At 40.0% G+C, this 20,228-nt stretch overlaps 2 protein-coding genes across 3 annotated transcripts; one reads left to right on the top strand and one right to left on the bottom strand.

Moving 5' to 3' along the window:
* Nucleotides 1–10,321: 10,321 nt before the first annotated feature.
* Nucleotides 10,322–17,272, bottom strand: si:dkey-220f10.4 (tubby protein homolog). The gene is made up of 12 exons (XM_010888869.4): nucleotides 17,000–17,272; nucleotides 16,381–16,537; nucleotides 15,990–16,226; nucleotides 15,643–15,792; nucleotides 14,195–14,353; nucleotides 13,849–14,027; nucleotides 13,542–13,703; nucleotides 13,233–13,345; nucleotides 12,097–12,211; nucleotides 11,840–11,938; nucleotides 11,350–11,521; nucleotides 10,322–11,139 (listed from the first exon to the last, which is right to left on the bottom strand). Exons 1-12 carry the CDS (start codon nucleotides 17,039–17,041, stop codon nucleotides 11,006–11,008), a joined length of 1,719 nt encoding a protein of 572 aa, XP_010887171.2. The 5' UTR covers nucleotides 17,042–17,272; the 3' UTR covers nucleotides 10,322–11,005.
* Nucleotides 17,273–17,465: 193 nt separating this feature from the next.
* On the top strand, nucleotides 17,466–20,065 carry ccdc189 (coiled-coil domain containing 189). Of its 2 annotated transcripts, none has more exons than XM_020046597.2 (9): nucleotides 17,466–17,764; nucleotides 17,986–18,020; nucleotides 18,159–18,219; nucleotides 18,343–18,506; nucleotides 18,609–18,679; nucleotides 18,817–18,933; nucleotides 19,061–19,136; nucleotides 19,220–19,315; nucleotides 19,905–20,065. In XM_020046597.2, the coding sequence occupies exons 3-9, from the start codon at nucleotides 18,176–18,178 to the stop codon at nucleotides 20,063–20,065; spliced, it is 729 nt and encodes a 242-aa protein (XP_019902156.2). In that variant the 5' UTR covers nucleotides 17,466–17,764; nucleotides 17,986–18,020; nucleotides 18,159–18,175. The 2 variants fall into 2 exon arrangements, with proteins under 2 accessions (XP_019902156.2, XP_010887172.2); XM_010888870.4 differs by having other exon boundaries at nucleotides 18,154–18,219.
* The last annotated feature ends 163 nt before the right edge of the window (nucleotides 20,066–20,228 follow it).

Here is a 20,228-nt window from a genome sequence, read left to right as displayed (position 1 = left end):
TACAGTATTTTCAGCTACTTTTTTCAAGGGTGACAATAATTATGGACCTGACAGTCTATGGCAGCAAAAAGGAAAGGGGCATTTATTGTGGTAGAGAAATATGTCTTACAAGGCCTAGAGGTTTGTGCTCTGCAGAGCTAAGGGGCTATTCAACTGAAATAGTACGAGTAAATACAGAATGCGTTTGTGGTGGTGCATGATTTGATGTATGATATGTCAAGATAGAGAACTTGTGGTTATGTATATGTACCCTCTGCCGCGTGTAACACGTGTGTTATTCCGCTCCGGAAAAAATTTAAGAGACCACTGCACCTTTTTCATTCCTTTACAAAAAAGTTGAAAAGGAAAGTTTTGAGTAAGGAACAGAAGCATTCAATTTAAAGTGGTCTCTTAATATTATCCTTTCTGTTCCTCACTCAAAATCTTCCTTTTCGACTTATTTGGAAAGGAAAGAAAAAGGTGCAGTGGTCTCTTAATGTTTTCCGGAGCTGTATTGTAGAACATGGAACAAGTGTTTGCAATTTATAAAGTGAAAACGAATTTGTTTATAACAGTTTTTACAGGTTTTAATCATATATATCCGGGAAGAAAGGTCACAATAAAACAGAGTACAAGTACAGAGACCAACACAGAGTAGTGACATTACCATACCATACCATCATCTACCACTTATCCGGGGCCGGGTCGCGGGGGCAGCAGTCTAAGCAGAGATGCCCAGACTTCCCTCTCCCTAGACACTTCCTCCAGCTCTTCCGGGGGGACACCGAGGCGTTCCCAGGCCAGCCGGGAGACATAGTCCCTCCAGCGTGTCCTAGGTCTTCCCCGGGGTCTCCTCCCGGTGGGACAGGACCGGAACACCTTCCCAGGAAGGCGTTCCGGAGGCATCCGAAACAGATGCCCAAGCCACCTCAGCTGACCCCTCTCGATGTGGAGGAGCAGCGGCTCTACTCTGAGCTCCTCCCGGGTGACCGAGCTTCTCACCCTATCTCTAAGGGATCGCCCAGCCACCCTGCGGAGAAAGCTCATTTCGGCCGCCTGTATCCGGGATCTTGTCCTTTCGGTCATGACCCAAAGCTCATGACCATAGGTGAGAGTAGGAACGTAGATTGACTGGTAAATCGAGAGCTTCGCCTTGCGGCTCAGCTCTTTCTTCACCACGACAGACCGATACATCGACCGCATTACTGCAGAAGCTGCACCGATCCGTCTGTCAATCTCCCGTTCCATCCTTCCCTCACTCGTGAACAGGACCCCTAGATACTTAAACTCCTCCACTTGAGGCAGGCACTCTCCACCAACCTGAAGTGGGCAAGCCACCCTTTTCCGACTGAGGACCATGGCCTCAGATTTGGAGGTACTGATTTTCATCCCCACTGTTTCACACTCGGCTGCAAACCGTCCAAGTGCATGCTGAAGGTCCTGGCTTGAAGGGGCCAACACGACAACATCATCGTGACATTACCGTTGTTCTTATTTTACATTGCCAAGTTTCAAAATTATATTCCTTCCCAACTGTATAGATGACCCCACTAGTCCTTGCTGAATGTACATACAAAGAATAGTTGCTGCCATGATGTAGCTTAGGAAATGCAAGGTTGCACACAGACAGATCCAGGAGACATACAGCTCTGGAAAAAAACATTCCAAATGTTTCTTAAATCAGCATGTATGGCAGACATTCCATTCCAGTACAACACAGGCACACCTCTTTTTACTTAATTAGGTACTGATGGTGGTGAAGGGGGACTGGAGGGTGTGTTCCAACTACAGGGGGATCACACTTCTCAGTCTCCCCGGGAAAGTCTATGCCAGGTTACTGGAGAGGAGAATACGGCCGATAGTAGAACCTCGGATTCAGGAGGAACAGTGTGGTTTTCGTCCGGGCCGTGGAACACTGGACCAGCTCTATACCCTCTACGGGGTGCTGGAGGGTTCATGGGAGTTTGCCCAACCAATCCACATGTGTTTTGTGGATTTGGAGAAGGCATTCGACTGTGTCCCTCGCGGCATCCTGTGGAGAGTGCTTCGGGAATATGGGGTCCTGGGTCCTTTGCTAAGGGCTGTCAGGTCCCTGTACGACCGAAGCAGGAGCTTGGTCCGCATTGCCGGCAGTAAGTCAGACTTGTTCCCAGTGCATGTTGGACTCCGGCAGGGCTGCCCTTTGTCGCCGGTTCTGTTCGTAATTTTTATGGACAGAATTTCTAGGCGCAGCCAGGGGTCGGAGGGTGTCAGGTTTGGGGACCACACGATTTCGTCTCTGCTCTTTGCGGATGATGTTGTCGTGTTGGCCCCTTCAAACCAGGACCTTCAGCATGCACTGGGACGGTTTGCAGCCGAGTGTGAAGCGGTGAGGATGAAAATCAGTACCGCCAAATCCGAGGCCATAGTCCTCAGTTGGAAAAGGGTGGCTTGCCCACTTCAGGTTGGTGGAGAGTGCCTGCCTCAAGTGGAGGAGTTTAAGTATCTAGGGCCGCAAGGTGAAGCTCTCGATTTACCTGTCAATCTACATTCCTACTCTCACCTATGGTCATGAGCTTTGGGTCATGACCAAAAGGACAAGATCCCGGATACAGGCGGCTGAAATGAGCTTTCTTCGCAGGGTGGCTGGGCGATCCCTTAGAGATAGGGTGAAAAGCTCGGTCACCCGGGAGGAGCTCAGAGTAGAGCCGCTGCTCCTTCACATCGAGAGGGGTCAGCTGAGGTGACTTGGGCATCTGTTCCGGATGCCTCCTGAACACCTTCCTGGGAGGAGACCCCGGGGAAGACCTAGGACACTCTAGAGGGACTATGTCTCCCGGCTGGCCTGGGAACGCCTCGGTGTCCCCCCGGAAGAGCTGGAGGAAGTGTCTAGGGAGAGGGAAGTCTGGGCATCTCTGCTTAGACTGCTGCCCCCGCGACCCGGCCCCGGATAAGCGGAAGAAGATGAATGGATGGATAGGTACTGATTAGGTGATTACCTGAACCATATCTAATTGAACGAGGAAAAGTATAAAAAACACTGCTGTGGTCATCACTATCCTCTTGCAATAGGATCAGCTGGATGGCAAAAACAGTGCAAGTAGTACCTCAAAGGTAATTTGAATCAAAACAATAACTATGCAGCATGACAAAAGAGTTGAAAAGAAAAGCTTTGAGTGAGGAAAAGAAGGGTTCAATTTTGGCTTTACTGGCCGAGGGAAACAGTGAGCGTCAGGTTGCTTCCATCCTGAACATTTCTAAGACGGCGGTTCATAAGAAGAAGGTCAAGCAACAGACACTGGGGACAACAAAGCTACAGACTGGCAGAGGGTGAAAACAACTGTCCACTGACTGAGATGACCGTCATCTCATTCGAATGTCACTCAACAACCGTAGGATGACACCAAGTGACAATAACACAAAATAATACAAAATAAATGGCAAACAGCAGCAGGGGTGAATTGCACAGCGAGGACGGTTCGAAACCGTCTCCTAGGGGCAGGACTGAATTTGTGCAATGCCAAGAAGCATGAAAGCTGTGATTAGAAATCAGAGTTATTCCCCCAAATATTGGTTTCTGAACTCTTCCTAAGTTAAAACATTGGTGTTTTGTTGTTGAAAAATGTGTATTAATTTTTTTTTTGCAATATTTGAGGTCTGAAAATAATGCATATTTCTTTGGTTATTTTGACCAGTTGTTATTTTCTACAAATAAATACTCTAAATGACAATATTTTTATTTTGAATTTGGCAGTAATGTTGTCAGTAGTTTATAGAATAGAACAAAACTGTTCCTTTACTCAAACACATACCTATGAATAGTAAAACCAGGGAAACTGATAATTTTGCAGTGGTCTCTTAATTCATTCCAGAGCTGTAGGTAATCATAGAATGTTGCTGGCTCAGACAACCCAGTCAAAATCTCACATATACAGTGGGGAGAACAAGTATTTGATACACTGCCAATTTTGCAGGTTTTCCCACTTACAAAAGCATGTAGAAGTCTATAATTTTTATCATAGGTACTCTTCAACTGTGAGTGATGGAATCTAAAACAAAAATCACATTGTATGGTTTTTAAGTAATTCATTTGCATTTTATTGCATGACATAAGTATTTGATACATCAGAAAAGCAAAACTTAATATTTGGTACAGAAACCTTTGTTTGCAATTACAGAGATCATATACGTTTCCTGTAGTTCTTGACCAGGTTTGCACACACTGCAGCAGGGATTTTGGCCCACTCCTCCATACAGACCTTCTCCAGATCCTTCAGGTTTCGGGGCTGTCGCTGGGCAATACGGACTTTCATCTTCCTCCAAAGATTTTCTATTGGGCTCAGGTCTGGAGACTGGCTAGGCAACTCCAGGACCTTGAGATGCTTCTTACGGAGCCACTCCTTAGTTGCCCTGGCTGTGTGTTTTGGGTCGTTGTCATGCTGGAAGACCCAGCCACGACCCATTTTCAATCTCTTACTGAGTGAAGGAGGTTGTTGGCCAAGATCTCGCAATACATGACCCCATCCATCCTTCCCTTAATACGGTGCAGTTGGTGCAGTGAGATCTTGCATGGAGCCCCAGACCGAGGGAGATTGACCGTCATCTTGAACTTCTTCCATTTTCTAATAATTGCGCCAACAGTTGTTGCCTTCTCAACAGTTGTAGCCTTTTTTAGATTCTGTCTCTCACAGTTGAAGTTATAAACATTACAGACCTCTACATGCTTTGTAAGTAGAAAAACCTGCAAAATCGGCAGGTGTATCAAACACTTGTTCTCCCCACTGTATCAGCCTGGACTATATGGGGTTTTCTGCTAACTCAACTCGCCCAATAAGGAATAGAATCCCATTCACCTGTATGTACAATAGAAGTAACAGGAATCCCTTTTGGTCAGACAAGAGTTTGTCTGACCAAATCTAACAATCTGTAGTCAAACTTTGAAAATATTTATAATTTCTGTTCTGAAATAGTTGTGAATCATTTAATTATTCTTGATCAATTGTCAGTTGTTGTTAGGATCTTTGAAAATTATGGAGTATTTGCTCCATAATTATGGATTATTTGCTTTGGGTGCTTTTTTTGTTGTTATCTGGACCATCCTAGCCTGCTGGGTGTTTTTGCATATCATCGTGCCCCCCCCCCCCCCCCCCCATAATAAACAACAATTGGATGTCACTCAAATTCAGGGGACAAACATTCATCTTGGAGATGGGTGAAATATTTAGAGTGCTACATGGTCAATAATGAAGAAATGTAATGTTGGCTTCCAGAGTGTGAAATGCTTTATTGAGAAAGACAAGAGCAGATAAGAGAGACCGTGAAGCAGGCAAAAAAGTCAGACTGAGACCAAATTCTAGTATGGGTCCAAAGATTTGTTTTTGTAAACCTATTTCCTTGTTGATTTGTGTTCATACCAGTTTTGTATCATAATGGTCGTTGCAACAACTAATTACAGAAGTAAACATTTTAAACATTGCAGCTTTAATAAGCTGAATAAGCATTTGGCTAAACTTCACAACATTGAGTGGAACATATTCCATCAATATAATACATTAGGTTTCTTACAAATACCGTAGTTATTTCAGAACCATCTGTGGGAGGACCTTGCATTCTGATATTACAATCAGAAAAAATCACCTTTGTGCTTAATAGAAACATTGGAATATAAAGAATGAATTTTCAAATACTTACGGAGGTACAGACAAATTATTTTGGTGTTGAGTGTCAGTAATATCACCAAACTGATAAAATCACAAAAGCATTTGAACTTGGACACCTTTCTGATTTTTTTGGCTATCTATTCCCTAGCACTTGAAATTAAACAATGACTGGTTTTAGAAAAGACTGATGCCTTTAATGGATTTTTATATACATCGGCTGAACCATTTAGAAGTGACAGCATGATTTGTAAATATAGTGTAATGAAAGATCTGTGTTTTAGGAAGTCTGGGCAAGTGCAATGCTTTCTGGTATCTCAACTCAATGGAACATTGTAATCTCACTCCAATGAGACAATTTGCTTCCTCTGCGGAATGGATATGCAGTGGATATAAAAAGTTTAAACACCCCTGTTAAAATGCCAGGTTCTTGTGATGTAAATGAGACAAAGATGAATCATGTCAGAACTTACTCCACCTTTAATGTGACCTATAACATGAACAATTCAATAGAAAAACAAACTGAGGGGAAAAAATAAAAAACTCACAATAACCTGATTGCATAAGTGTGCACACCTTTAAACTAATACTTTTTTGAGGCACCTTTAGATTTTTTTTCAGCACTCAGTCTTTTTGGGTAAGATTCTATTAGCATGGCACATCTTGACGTGGCAATATTTGCCCACTCTTATTTGCAAAAGCACTCCAAATCTATCAGATTGCAAGGACATCTCCTGTGCACAGCCCTCTTCAGATCACCCCACAGATGTTCAATTGGATTCAGGTCTGGACTCTGGCTGGGCCATTCCAAAACGTTAATCTTCTTCTGGTGAAGTGTGCTTTGGGTCATTGTCGTGCTGAAAGATGAACTTCTTCTTCATCTTCAGCTTTCTAATGGACACTTAAGGTTTTGTGCCAAAATAGCCTGATATTTGGAACTGTTCATAATTCCCTCCACCCTGACTAAGGCCCCGGTTCCAGCTGAAGAAAAACAGCCCCAAAGCATGATGCTGCCACCACCATGCTTCACTGTGGGTATGGTGTTCTTTGGGTAATGTGCAGTGTGGTTTTTGCGCCAAACATACCTTTTCGAATTATGGCCAAGAAGTTCAACCTTGGTTTCATTAGACCAAAACACATTTTCCCACATGCTTTTGGGAGACATGATGTTTGTTTTTGCAAACTTCAGCCGGGCTTGGATGTTTTTCTTTGTAAGAAAAGGCTTCCGTCTTGCCACCCTACCCCATAGCCCATTCATATGAAGAAAAAGGGAGATTGTTGTCACATGTAGCACACAGGCAGTACATGCCAGAAATTCCTGCAGTTCCTTTAATGTTGCTGTGGGCCTCTTGGAATCCTCCATGACCAGTTTTTCTTCTCATCTTCTCAAAAATTTTGGAGGGACATCCAGTTCTTGGTAATGTCTCTGTTATACCATATTTTCTCCACTTCATGATGACTCACTGTGTTCCATGGTATATCTAATGCTTTTGAAATTATTTTGTATCCTTCTCCTGACTGATATCTTTCAAGAATGAGATCCTTCTGATGCTTTAGAAGCTCTCTGCGGACCATGGCTTTTGCTCTGAGATGCAACTAAGAAAATGTCAGGAAAATCCTACTAGAACAGCTGAACTTTATTTGTGATTAATCAGAGTCAGTTTAAATGATGGCAGGTGTGTAATGACTTCTATTTAACATGAGTTTGAATGTGATTGGTTAATTCTGAACACATCCACATCCCCAGTTGTAAAAGGGTGTGCACACTTATGCAACCAGATTATTGTAAGGTTTTATTTATCATTTTTCCCCCTTGAAGATTTCTGTTCTATTGAATTGTTCACATTATAGGTAACATTTAAAGTTTTGACATTATTTATCTTTGTCTCATTCTTTTACATCACTAAACCTGGCATTTTAACAGGGGTGTGTAGACCTTTTATATCCACTGTACAAGGTGGGGGATTCAAATAGCCCCACCCACTCAGACAAATCAGGTGTGACAATGTATTAATCTATAAAGCAGTAAAATGACATTTGTTGGATTGATTACCCTGTTGTTTAATATTTTAATGTGTCTTATAAAGGGATAAATTATCCAATATATTTCATTACTGTACATGTTATCTATTGTTTGTTATAAGTAAATGTTTGCAGGATGTCAATAATTTTTTAAGGGTATTAAAGTGAGACCAATTAGAACTGTGGATGGTGCTAATGGAATACATGTAAATGTGTGAATGCCGGTTTCCTTGTTTTCATTATTGTAGCCAAATTGAGGTGGTCAAATGATAACCCAAAGGGAGTTTTTGACTGATCTGTTGATTTAGGATAAATCGTAAAGTTTTAATAAGATCTCAATCATTAACGGATACTACTAGCAACACGGTTCATACTATATTTTAGCAAAATATGGTAAATGGCCAATATACCAGGGCTAAGAGCTGTTCTTAGGCACAACCAGGGCTTGAATAGGCAGTGGCGGGTAACGCAGTCACTCTTACTAGCCACTTTGGCGGGTGGCATTCTATATCTATACACAAGGTTTTTACAGCTTTCAAAACTCAAACCAAAATCTCGCACCACCTCTGTTTGTTGGCATGGTAAAACTAGATTTTGTGTGGGAGAATAGCCGTACTGTGAATTAAATTTGGCAACCTTGCATACAGGACCACAGGTGTCCTGACATCGCGGAGATGAGTAACGTCAGAAATACAATACGTGGATCTTAGTTTTATTTTACACCCAAGCATGTCAAAATATTTCAATAAAACGTAATAACCTCAAACTACATCCAAGCCGCATGCATTTAAAAAAAATAAGTCACTTTTCAGGTGACTTCTAGTATAGCCTACAGTTACAGATTTATTTAAAGAGAGACCGCGAGACGAATGATGATGACTGGTGAAAAGATAATCAGATTAGGGTGTGCACTGTCACCAAAAACATTGAGCTATATAATCAATATACAGTGAAAAAAATATACAATTAACATATTTAAGTCACTTAGAATATAAATATATGAACATGAAGAAGACTTTGGATCAGCGACTGCAGCTGAGCCTAGTATAGATGGAGGTCAGGAGTGGGAGATTAATGATATGGCGTTAAGGCAAGGATGGAAGGAAAAATAACGTGACAAGGCTGTAATATATACAGCCCTGTTTCGTTTTTATGTAAGTCTATATTAACAAGAATATAGCATAACAACGAAAATAGACAACAATAATATTGGCTGCTATAGCTGATGAGTGATTTCTATTTTTTTTAAATAACATGCTAATAGGTCTATGTTAAGAATAAATATATTGCTTATATATTTTGGTTGATATTAGGGAGGACATTGCAGCGTGCATTAGCTGCTCACGTGGACATGGACAACTTTTCAAGTGTGTAGCCACATATAATATAAAGTATTTCTGTGGACTGCTAGGGTTGGGGTACCACCTTTGCCTAATTTTGAGCCAGGAAAACCCCCTGTGTGTGTGTGTTTGTGTGTGTGTGTGTGTGTATATATATATACACACAAATATTTTTTTTAAACTATAGTCTCATTGCAACACTTTCATCTCAGAGAGATGCTCAAAAAGGTCTTCAGTCATTAAAAGTGAGGCATACTGTCAGAGTGACAGAACCTAGAATACATACGGGCAGTGAGATGGCTGAACGGGCGGTTAATGGCCCAGTAGGTCAGCTCCTGTATGTACTCAGACCAAATCTCCCAGAGAGGCCCCACTGATCTCTCTCCTTCTGATGGGTTTACCACTGTTTTAGTTGTTGTGGACAGGTTCTCCAAGTCATGCTTGGTCATACTTCTGACCTAGTCTTAATTTAAATAGACTCTGGATTTAGCCCACATGCATTTATTAATTATTCCAATTGGACTCTTAATATCCTCCTTGGGGTTTAAGGCCGGGTGTTTCTATAAAAGCACTTTGTGACAATTGCTGTTGTAGAAAGGGCTTTATAAATAAATTTGATTGATTGATGCTGTTTTATGCCTCTCTGGTCTCCCCACTGCCATCCAGGGCCCTGAGGTATCATTCCAGCAGGTTATCTCGCCAGGGCTGGCCCCAGGCATGAGCAACATAAGCCGGTCGCTTAGGGCATAAGAGATTCTAGTAAATACATACTGATAAAAGAACTAAACCGATATCTTCACAGTAGAACAGCAAAGGTCATTAGGAAACACTTTCATCTCAGAGAGATTCTCAAAAAGGTCTTCAGTTATTAAAAGTGAGGCATACTGTCAGTTTTAACTTAACATCATTAGCACAGGAAATGTGTTTAGTTATTGAGACATACTATTTTTTTCTCACGGACAGACATATGAAGTTTATATTTGTATGTTTCGGAAAACAAATAAAGACATCAGAAAACTTGTTGGGTGGTAAAATGTATTTACCACAGAGCGTAACTGCGGCCTATTATTATATCTGTCAACCTCAATATTCTCTGTGTGCAGCAATACAGTAAGAGCAAAATGCCTCACGGTTATCAGCATAGCAAGAACTGTTGTAACGGTTGTGCAAGACAAGAAATTATGGGTTTTTGATCTACATCTAAATCTAAAGCTAATGGATATAGTTTCCTAGATCAGCACTGAAGATCTGGTATATTCATTAGCTCTTTGATAGAGTATTTCCGTCCTTGACTGCGATAAACAGACCAAAAAGAGATAGTGGCATAGACACTGCGACATTGCAATGGGTTTAGAAGACCATTTATGAGTTCTGTATCACTAACAACATTTTGTACATCAACAAACATTCTTTTAATACCAATTCATGCCAAATTTCACATCATTATCCATACAACCACTTTGTCCCACAGCTGCAATTTTTCATTTTATATACAGGTTCTATGTACTGTAGCTTTCATCACAGATTGCAAATATGAGTATATGTGGAATGTATACATAAATGTAATACATTATACCTTTGATGATTTCAAGCAATACATTAATTGGACATTTCTTAAAACTAAATGAAATAAAAGTTAAAATAAGACCAAATACCATGCACTAAACAGGTTTGTGTACTTGTATGCTGTGCAACATTGTTTTTCAACAGAATAAACATCTAGCGGACTAGTGACTACAATTTATAATCCAAAGAATACAGTAACTGTTGTTCCATTCTTTTACAGTACAATGTGGAGTATATTCCTTATCAAGACTACAGTAAATCATGACAAACAGGCCTACTCAATGAGTCTGAATAACTGTCCGATATATCTCACAAAGTCACAAAAACACCATTTGTAATCTCAGGTGTTGACAAATATCAACAATCAACAATATATACGGAATGAACACTGACAACAAACACTGACTGAACTGTGTTGTTAAGCAATTGAGGCTGTGCATCGTATTGACTTGTCTTGGTGTGTCACTCACAAGCCAGTTTGCCATCAAAGGAGGAGAGCGTGATGGCAAAGGCCTGCAGGGGACACATAGGAAAGCTGTAGTCCATGGAGAAAACGTCCTCAGCCACCCGACCAAACTGCATAACGATGTAGTCCTCTGGAATGGAGTCAGTAAGGTTGGGGGTTGGAAAAGTTATCATAAAAGGCTTGGTTGGTGAGTGCTAGCTGAACTACTATTTAACATGCAACAATTGAACATATGCAACTTCTACTAAAATACTAGAAGTCATTACAAGAAGAAATACAAATAAAACAAAAGGGAAAGAGGCCTAATTGAGCCTCTCTTTCCCTGCAAATTCCATCATACCATTGTCAGGGTGAACGATTTGGAAGTTTTTGACAGAAGCCTGCGTGACACGGCCGTGGAAATTGAGCACGTAGGACTGGGTTTGTTCATTCCAGCTGGGAGACTTGTTCATGAGGCACACGAGGTTGTCGGTGTTGCCATTTTCACAGCGGGAGAGCAGAGACTCTATATCCTAGGAGATTAAGATATCAATGAAGAAGATAGTGATAAAAGACAATTCATACTATATCATTATTCATTTACGTATTCCTTTTATTTTTGTTTGTTACATGCTACGTATTTGTTAGAGGCACTGTTCAGTCCGTAGAGCGAAAGATCTGCATTGAAATATTAAGGTTATTTTAAAATGGGCTGACATGCAGATTACCACAGTGAATTTCGTTTCCGCCTTCAAACTAATGCTCAGTTTTATAGATGGAATCAAGCCCACATTGCTCAATTGAATATACCCATAGCCTAGATCTCATGTCTTATGTCTCTATAAACATACACTTTTTGGGCGAATGCACACTCTCTCGTCATTCTCCAGCATGCCAGGTATAATCACTGTCATTTTCCTGGGGCCTTTGAAACCTAGAACATTCTTCTCCTGAAAGACAAGAAATTCAGAAGAGGAGTCATAGGAAGTTATTGGTTGAATTCCTTCTGGTAGGGTAGGAAAGCAGGGAGTACCTGAATGGGCATGACCAGGGGTCTACCTTAAAAGAGGGAAGTCCTTGTAAATATGTAAAATCAGGTTTAACTCACATAACATATCGCTGCAAGCTCTTGCCGGACTGACTCGCACTGTTTAATGAAGGGCTTCTTATCTGGGTTTTCTCCACCGTCAAACACGGTGAATTTGGTGCCAAGCACATTGGACCTGCAGGGGGTTGATCAGGTCATTTTAACTGTACCGTGAAGTTAAACAACAAAAAACACTACGTGCACATATAAATACATATTAACATATACAGTAGTTTATGCTTCATGGCAACATAACCCAACCCCTAGCAAGCATAAATATAGGTGCCCTGCTGGAGGTCAGATATTCCTGGTGCCCAGTCTGAATTTGTGCCTGATTACTACATAATATAGATTGCTTTCAACTAACGATGGATATTTAAAGAAAGAGACAGATATTTTAATGCAACATGCTTGATTTGTGAACGCACCATGGCTGTTTGCAAGGAAGTAACCCAGTATTGAGTATGCCTACAACACAGCTATAGCAACATATCGTCTTTGACCTCTAGCAATTTCCCAATATGCCAATATCAATATCAATGTCAGACCCCAAAACATCCACAGTTAACTGGCCCTAATTAAATACATAACGGCTAACTCACTGACACCAAATGATTTATAATTCCCTCTTAGGAAATTCCTTTCTCTACCTCAGCTCACTCCACATCTGTTCAAAAGTGACCAGCGTTATGATGGATATCTCATACTGGTCACTCCCTATAGCCCACACAATATTTGGTCATGATTCATTTCAGTTCAAGGACAGGAAGGAACTGTAAAAAACTGAAACTAGACATTTTCATCACACTTCACTCCTCCAAAACCAAACTAACCAAGAATCTTATCAGTTCATCTGCTGAGCATCAAAAGTATGTGTCGATTTATATAGCGAAAGTTGATTATATTGACAATGTTTAACACGCAGTATATATTCTTAGTTTATATTTGTATTTTACACTTTAAAATGGGCTGACGTGCAGTATAGAGAGATTACCACAGTGAATGATGTTTCCGCCTTCAAACTAATGCTCAGTTTTATAAATGGAATCAAGTACAAAGTGCTCAATTGAATGTACCCTTATTTTCAATTGAGCAATATGTTATAGCGTGCCTTTGGTCAGGTTGTCATTGAATTTATTACAGTGAAGTTGAATTACCTTAGTTTGCCAATATAACTGTCTGTGTCTCTGGACAGTTCTGTTGGATCAATTGAAATGAGATAATTGGAGGTTTTACACTTCTTCCTCTTCCTCCCTGCCATTAAAAACACCTGAGAGAGGTAGAGAAGGGAGGAAGAGGGTGGGTATAGTTTGGGAGAAACAACGGAAACAACAGGAAGTGTTCTGGCGATCAAGCTGCCATGAAGACTGGTCAATCACGAAGTACATGAAATAAAACTGCAACTAGAGCTTTCGTATTGCCCAGCCATACATTTCACTGAGATGTTCCCTAAAAACTGGCCTTACCCGCTTCCCATCTTCCTTCTCCAGGTGAAGGTAGTAGGTGGGGTACATTCCTTTCTCCACGCCTCTCCTGTCCCTGGTGATTCTGCATTGGATTGTTGTATCTCTTGGGGCTGGGCGCAGGGCAAACTGTTCAAGATCTTCAACTGAGATTGGAGTTGTAACCTGAGAGAAGAATTATTATTTTTTTTGACATAAAAGAGATATTTATAAGAGAATGGCTACCATGTCAGTGCTAACAGGGAAATGCAAATTTTTTGTAATGGACAATCAATGGCGTTTTAGAGTGACATTTTTATCAAACACTTACTCTTTCAATGTTGTTGTCACTGTCTGAGGTTTCCTGCTGCCTGTAGTTTGAGTTAAGCGATGCAAGACTGGATTTGGTTTTCTCTTCTTTTTTTGTGTTTTTCAGGATTTTCACCTTTTTTTCTCTTGATAGGATTTCATTGTCTTCCTCCTTCTCATTGTCACTAATTTGGCACCTTGCTGAAACACACCAGGTATAATTTTAGTTAACATTCCTGTAATGTCCATCTGTTTAATAAAAAAATATTTATTTCATATAAATGTAAAAGAAAATCTCTGTACTGTTATATGATGATAGTTTATTTACTTGATTGTAATATGTTGGTATTGCAAAAGGCATGACTCACATGTGTTGAGATTTTGTTTTTTCTTTGGGGTTCCTGGGATGGGGCTGTTTGACCAGTCCTTTCCTTCACCATCACTGTCCCACTCAGGTTTACTTTCTGATAGATTCTCAAACTCTAATACTGAATCAATTTGAATGGCTGGAGGGTCAGTGATGTTTGCTGGAAATGGGAATAAACATGTAAATATGGTCCCTCTGAATGTTGTGGTACAGTACGTCCTGTATGTAATAAAAGTACATATTTACCTTGCAGCCACATTAGGTTTTCTCTCTCTCTCTCTTCTATAAATAATATTTGATGTCTATCCGCAGGAAACAGATGCAAATATAATCTTATCTGTTTGCAAATGGGCACCTGGAGACAATGTGAATCTCTGGTGCCTTTAGCTGTGGATAGAGCCAGGTCCCTGCCTGCTCAGACTGAAAACCACAGTCTGCATCCAGCCTGAGGTGATGCCATCACCTGATACTGTACCAATGAGATCCATCTCTTGACCCTACACGGTGGTCCCTTTAATCTCTCTACTTGACGTGGTAGTGCACCCATGTTGACAGTTTCCACACACACATCCTCCTGTGGTGGTTGGCGTGCGGAAGCTTTGTGCTGTGTTTTTCTGCCAACACTGTTTTTGGATCATGTGTTAGATGATGATGCTAAAGATTGCACTAAACGTGCAGTCAACCCAGTGTAATTCTTTTTTATTTTTTTATTTAGTTTAGTCATTTTGATTAAAATACATTGAATATATAGTGAAATGTTTTCATTTGAATATTGATTTAGTATAGTCATTACCAAAATGATGAAAACTGTAAGCCATTTTAGTCAACAAATTGCCCTTTACACATCAACCTATAGTAATCAACCATCCCTGACAAAGGCATAATATGGGTAAAGCTATGTTAGCAGTTACGATGCTTTTGATGCTTTACAGTTTGTCTATTGACTATGAGTAAATATTTAACTTTTTTCAACCCTAACCTTGACTCTTACCCTAAATCTTATTTTAAATCCAAACTTAACCCTAACCAGTTGTTGATTATCAATAGGTAGTTTGTTGAAGTTCTGTTGGTAGCATTACTGTCTGTAGAACATCTACAGATGTGTAACCACATTATTCAGGCAATCAATCAGTTATACTGCAATAATTGCAATAGTGTGAAAATGTTTCAGTCAGATGGGATGAATACAGCATATCTCATTGTCTTTAGAAGTTTCCTGTTTTAATAACTGACATAGCAACAAAAAAGTTATTTCATACTTTTTAATTGCTCTGTCAGTTGAAAATGGTTAAACAAGTTGAATTGGTGTTTTTTGGCTTGAACCTTTTTCTCAAACGACTGAGGAGTCAAAACCAAGACTTAGTGCTCTGTGGCTGTCTCAGATAGTAGGGTAAAGTTCCCCTCTATATGTATATATAACATGGTGAATTCATGACATGTTGTTCTTACTCTCTTGTTCATCAGTTGTTGTTTTTTTCTCTTTACTTGGGGTGTGTCCTTTCACTTTGTCCTTCTTCTTAGTTTTTTTTTCTTTCTTCTCCTTTTCTTTCTCTGCTTCCTCCTCTTTCTCATTTCCCTCATCCTCATTCTGTTCCAACTCTAAAACAGTATGGACAGAATGCTTAGATGGACGTATTTGCAGGAGGCCTTCTATGACACACATAAACAAACATGCACACAACACACCACAAAAAAAAGGACATGCACATGTTGGGTGTGCATGCACAAACATGCACACCCAACACACCAGAAACACACACCAACCACACAATACATAAAAGGGACAGGCAACATACCTCCGACGTGTGCCTTCTTTGTCAGGCCTTTTTTCTCCTTCTTTTCTTTCTTTCTAACTTCTGTGGGGCCTTCATTTTCTGGATTAGGTTTTGGCTCTGGCTGGCTGTCAATTTCCAAGTCAATAGTCTTGGTAATGATTGGTTTCTCAGGGGCTGTCCCATCTCTAGCATCATTACTTTGTATGGAGAGCTCCCCCAGGGTGATTTCCTCCAGGGGGTTATCATGGGCCTCTTCAGCTGAGTAGTATAAAATAGCTTTTACAACTCAGACATATAGCACTAAACATACAGTATGTCTTGAAATTTGTCATTTGAAAGTGTTTCCGTGGCTTCAAAGGTCATATATGCAACTGCAGTTCAAGAATGACCAAATAGTATTCATATCACTAACCATATAATGAGCTGTTGCTCTGTGACTGAGTAATCAACAGGTCTGTGTCATCAGGCCCAGCCTTCTGCTTGCTTTTCTTTGGTCGAGTGTCCCTATTGGCTATTACCATTTGGGTATCTGCCCTCCTTCTCTGTTGCTTCTTCATCAGAAGAGAACGCTGAGGGAAAATAATCTTAATTCATAGATTGCATGCTCTATCTTAATCAGATACAAAAACATTATTTCCATCACTTGCAAAATAAGTATGTCTCTGATATGTTGTTAGGCTGTCACTAGTTGTTTCTTTTTTATAGACTCACAATACCTCTTACTGTAAAATTTTAAACTTACAATTAAGTAATTTAGCAAATGTAGTTTATCCATAGCAACGGACAGTTAGCAACATTTGTGATTTTTTTTATAATCATAATTTCATGCACAATATACATGCATAAACAGCAAAAAGATAAATCTACATTTATTTTGATAGGTTAATTGGTGTTTATATAAAATACTAGTATCTACAGAGAGTTGTTTTTATTTGAAAATGGTGTGGTATTTCTAAGTGTGTAAACCACACCATTTTTAAAGTATAACTTCATTGCACAACATTATTATACTGAACATTTGATTTCCTTACCTGATTGTCCAGCTTCAGTTGACGCAATCCAGGGTCCTCCATGTCTAAAGTAATTGTAGTGAAAATAAGACTCCAGTAAGACCCCTAATGACCTTCTGCTGAGGAGTCACCGCAACACAATCTGAATAGATTTATCTTGTCTAAATGCAACCTGAAGACAAATAATTCCATTAACAAGCACCCTCAATTATCATCATACTATTTCATCCGTTAAAACATGAAATGTGTTTCATTCTGTCTCTATCTCTCTCGGGCATATGCACCTGCATGCAACAGAAGGTAAAGTGGATTAAAAGGGATAATGTTCTTAGACTCCATGGCACAGCACATGTAGGATAGACTGGTGAGGGATGACACATCAGAATAGAGACAAATAACACTGAGTAATTGAAATAATGTTTAATATTAATAAAAACACACACATGCATAAATTAACATTTTTAACTACTTATTTAGAAACACTTTTTCCAACTAACACGAAACACATTTTCTTTCTTCCAAGACTCTGTGCATACATTTATCCCAAGGGAACTTGGTTTTATGTATGGGAAAAGCCAGGAAAGACCTGAGACACATTTCATTGGTGCTCCATTGTTACTGTGTTGCTAGGACACATGGTAGAGTAAACAAAAGTGCTCTCAACTCAAGCATGTTTTAGTTGAAGAAAATGCTTGATTGTTTTTGGATAATTCAGAAATAAATAATTGTGCCTATATTTCAGTTAATTGCTGTGACACACGCAGATAGATGCCTGGGAAGATAAAGGTAGGAAAGAGTCTAGCTACAACTAGCAACATTCGGTATGCTTTGCTAGCTTTAATGTTACTTACATTTTATTAGCTAATGTTATCTGTCAGCTGTGGTCAACTGAGACATTGGACATTTAGTTTGCGCATTAGGTAGCTACAGGTTGTTGACTTTCAGGTTGATAATCCAATGAATGCATTTTCTTTGTACATTATATTAATTCAGTCCTTCCTTCATAGGAACCCCAAACCCTAAACCCCAAAGTCCTGCTATGGTATGGGACAACTGTTTTTATTATAATTCTGCATCGGTTAACAAACCATCTGACGTTATAGAGGCTACAAAGATAATAGGATAATATAAAATAATATCATCAATGATAGATGATAATATAGTTGTGTCCTCAGGGCAGATGTATGCCACAACGATATGAAGGAAATTGACAACACCAAGTCTATCCCTGAGCTGGAAAGGTCAGAATCATTGTGGCCACACACACACACACACAATCAACCCCTTAACACTGGTAAAGTGGTTGCTTTTCTCTTAAGACAGATATTTGGAGAATTCTTTACATTCTTGTTTTTATCTCATAGAATTTTATGCCGCGTTCTGGGAGTGGACATTCCTGAACCGAGGAGGGGGGTTCTGTTGGAGCTGTATGTCCACACAGTGCTTTTCTGTAGAAAGAACAACTACAACAGGGAGCAGACTTCTGCCCTCCTGTCCATAGTCAAGAGAATGCATCTGGCTAACACTGGTAATGGTCTCATGGTTTGCTTTCAGTAAGAAGAAAACATATATTATGTGAACAGCATTGTTGACTTTGCGATGTTAATAACCTTAAAATCTCCTTTTTCAGAAACCCCAATCAACAACATGGACCATTGCTTCGCATACTGCAGTGACCTTCTGCTCTGTCACTCTGTTAGAGTGAGTTTGTACATACCAAGAATCAGTACTGTTCATTCCAACATGTATTCATGTTACCATGTCACATATGTACGCACTGTAATTCAGTTGCGTTTTGGATATTTTAATGGAATTCTATTGTCGTTTACTCGCCACAGAGACCTCCGTTCAGTATCTGCCTGTTCAGCTCTGAGGAAGTGACAGGCATATTGAAGCACCTACTCAACACCTATTTCAGACATTACAGTCAGTACAAGTACATATTCACCCCTCAGGTAATCTTGACAGAACATATTACTGAGCCATTACCTTCACATACATTTTTATGCATATGGTTGCATATGGTTGCATATGGTTGAGGCTAAGATGAGACAAGCCAGTGAATTCCTACATGTCTCTTAGGTTAGATTGGACCTGTCCTTTACCTACTCTGGCATGCCAGATGAAGACTCTGTCACTGAGGATGTAGTATCAGCAGGTACATTTTCATTGTGAAAACAATGAAAGATCCACAACAGCCAAGTGAACGTGAGAATAAACTTGGGTTTTGTCTTTATTTAGCAAATGGGGAGCGCAAGAAAGAAAAAGAGACAGAGACTGCAGAAGGAGAGCAGCCCATTGAAGCAGTGGAACCACTTCCAGAGTTGGCCAAGACTGGTACCACAAGGCTTTCGCTAGCCTCAATACCAGCCTCTTAAGCATGTCCAGTCTCTGTACTCCATATCATGTGTTAGCATGGCATTTCTTATAAATGTATTTGTAATGCGGACAGGATTTGATCCTGAATGGATAACCAGGGAAATTATCTTCCAGTTACAATAATTGTGCATATATTGGAACTATAATTACTCTCACCACAGAACACTTTGCGATCAGATTTTTTTTTGTTTGTACAGACAAAAAAGACAATCATGTTCCAATTCTCAAACTCAATTCCAGCCACAAAAAGATTCAAAATGCAACTCAACAGGAAAATGTTTTTTTTACAAAGTTTATAATTCGAGTTTCATTTCTCAGGCCAAACATGCTGGAAAATCATAATGTTAATCCCACCCAAAATGAGCAACTTTGCCATCAATCCAGCTGCATATTGAAAGGAGAGACAAGGAGTGGAATATTACCAGAAGACACTCTGACTTGCCTCATGCAAGGCACAGGGAAATGTTACCGCATTACGCTGGTTTCTAAAGTTCAGTTGCAACTTGGGACATTTCCTGTTTGTAAAATGATCTCTCTTCTCTATTAGATCCATCGCCCAAGTCTGACCTGAGGACAATCATACAACAAGAAATTAGAAAAGAGATTATGCACATGAAAGGTCAACTGGAGCAACGACTGAAGGAAAGCACAGATGAGTTAAATAGTGTGCTGACTTCACTGGAGACCAGCTTCCACGGCAAAAAATAAACATCAAAGCCTGATTTTCTCTATGTATTCTAATCTATTCTTTGCACATTTTGTTATCTGCTCTAAATCTGCGGTTCTCAACTCCAGGGCTCTCTACCAAGAGCAATGCTTGTTTTCATACCAGGTGTCTCATCACCAGGTGCCTACCAGGTAGACTTGAAAA

The sequence above is a fragment of the Esox lucius genome, chromosome 5 (assembly GCF_011004845.1).
Source record: "Esox lucius isolate fEsoLuc1 chromosome 5, fEsoLuc1.pri, whole genome shotgun sequence".
Lineage (NCBI taxonomy): Eukaryota > Metazoa > Chordata > Actinopteri > Esociformes > Esocidae > Esox > Esox lucius.
This window is presented reverse-complemented; position numbering and strand designations above follow the sequence as displayed.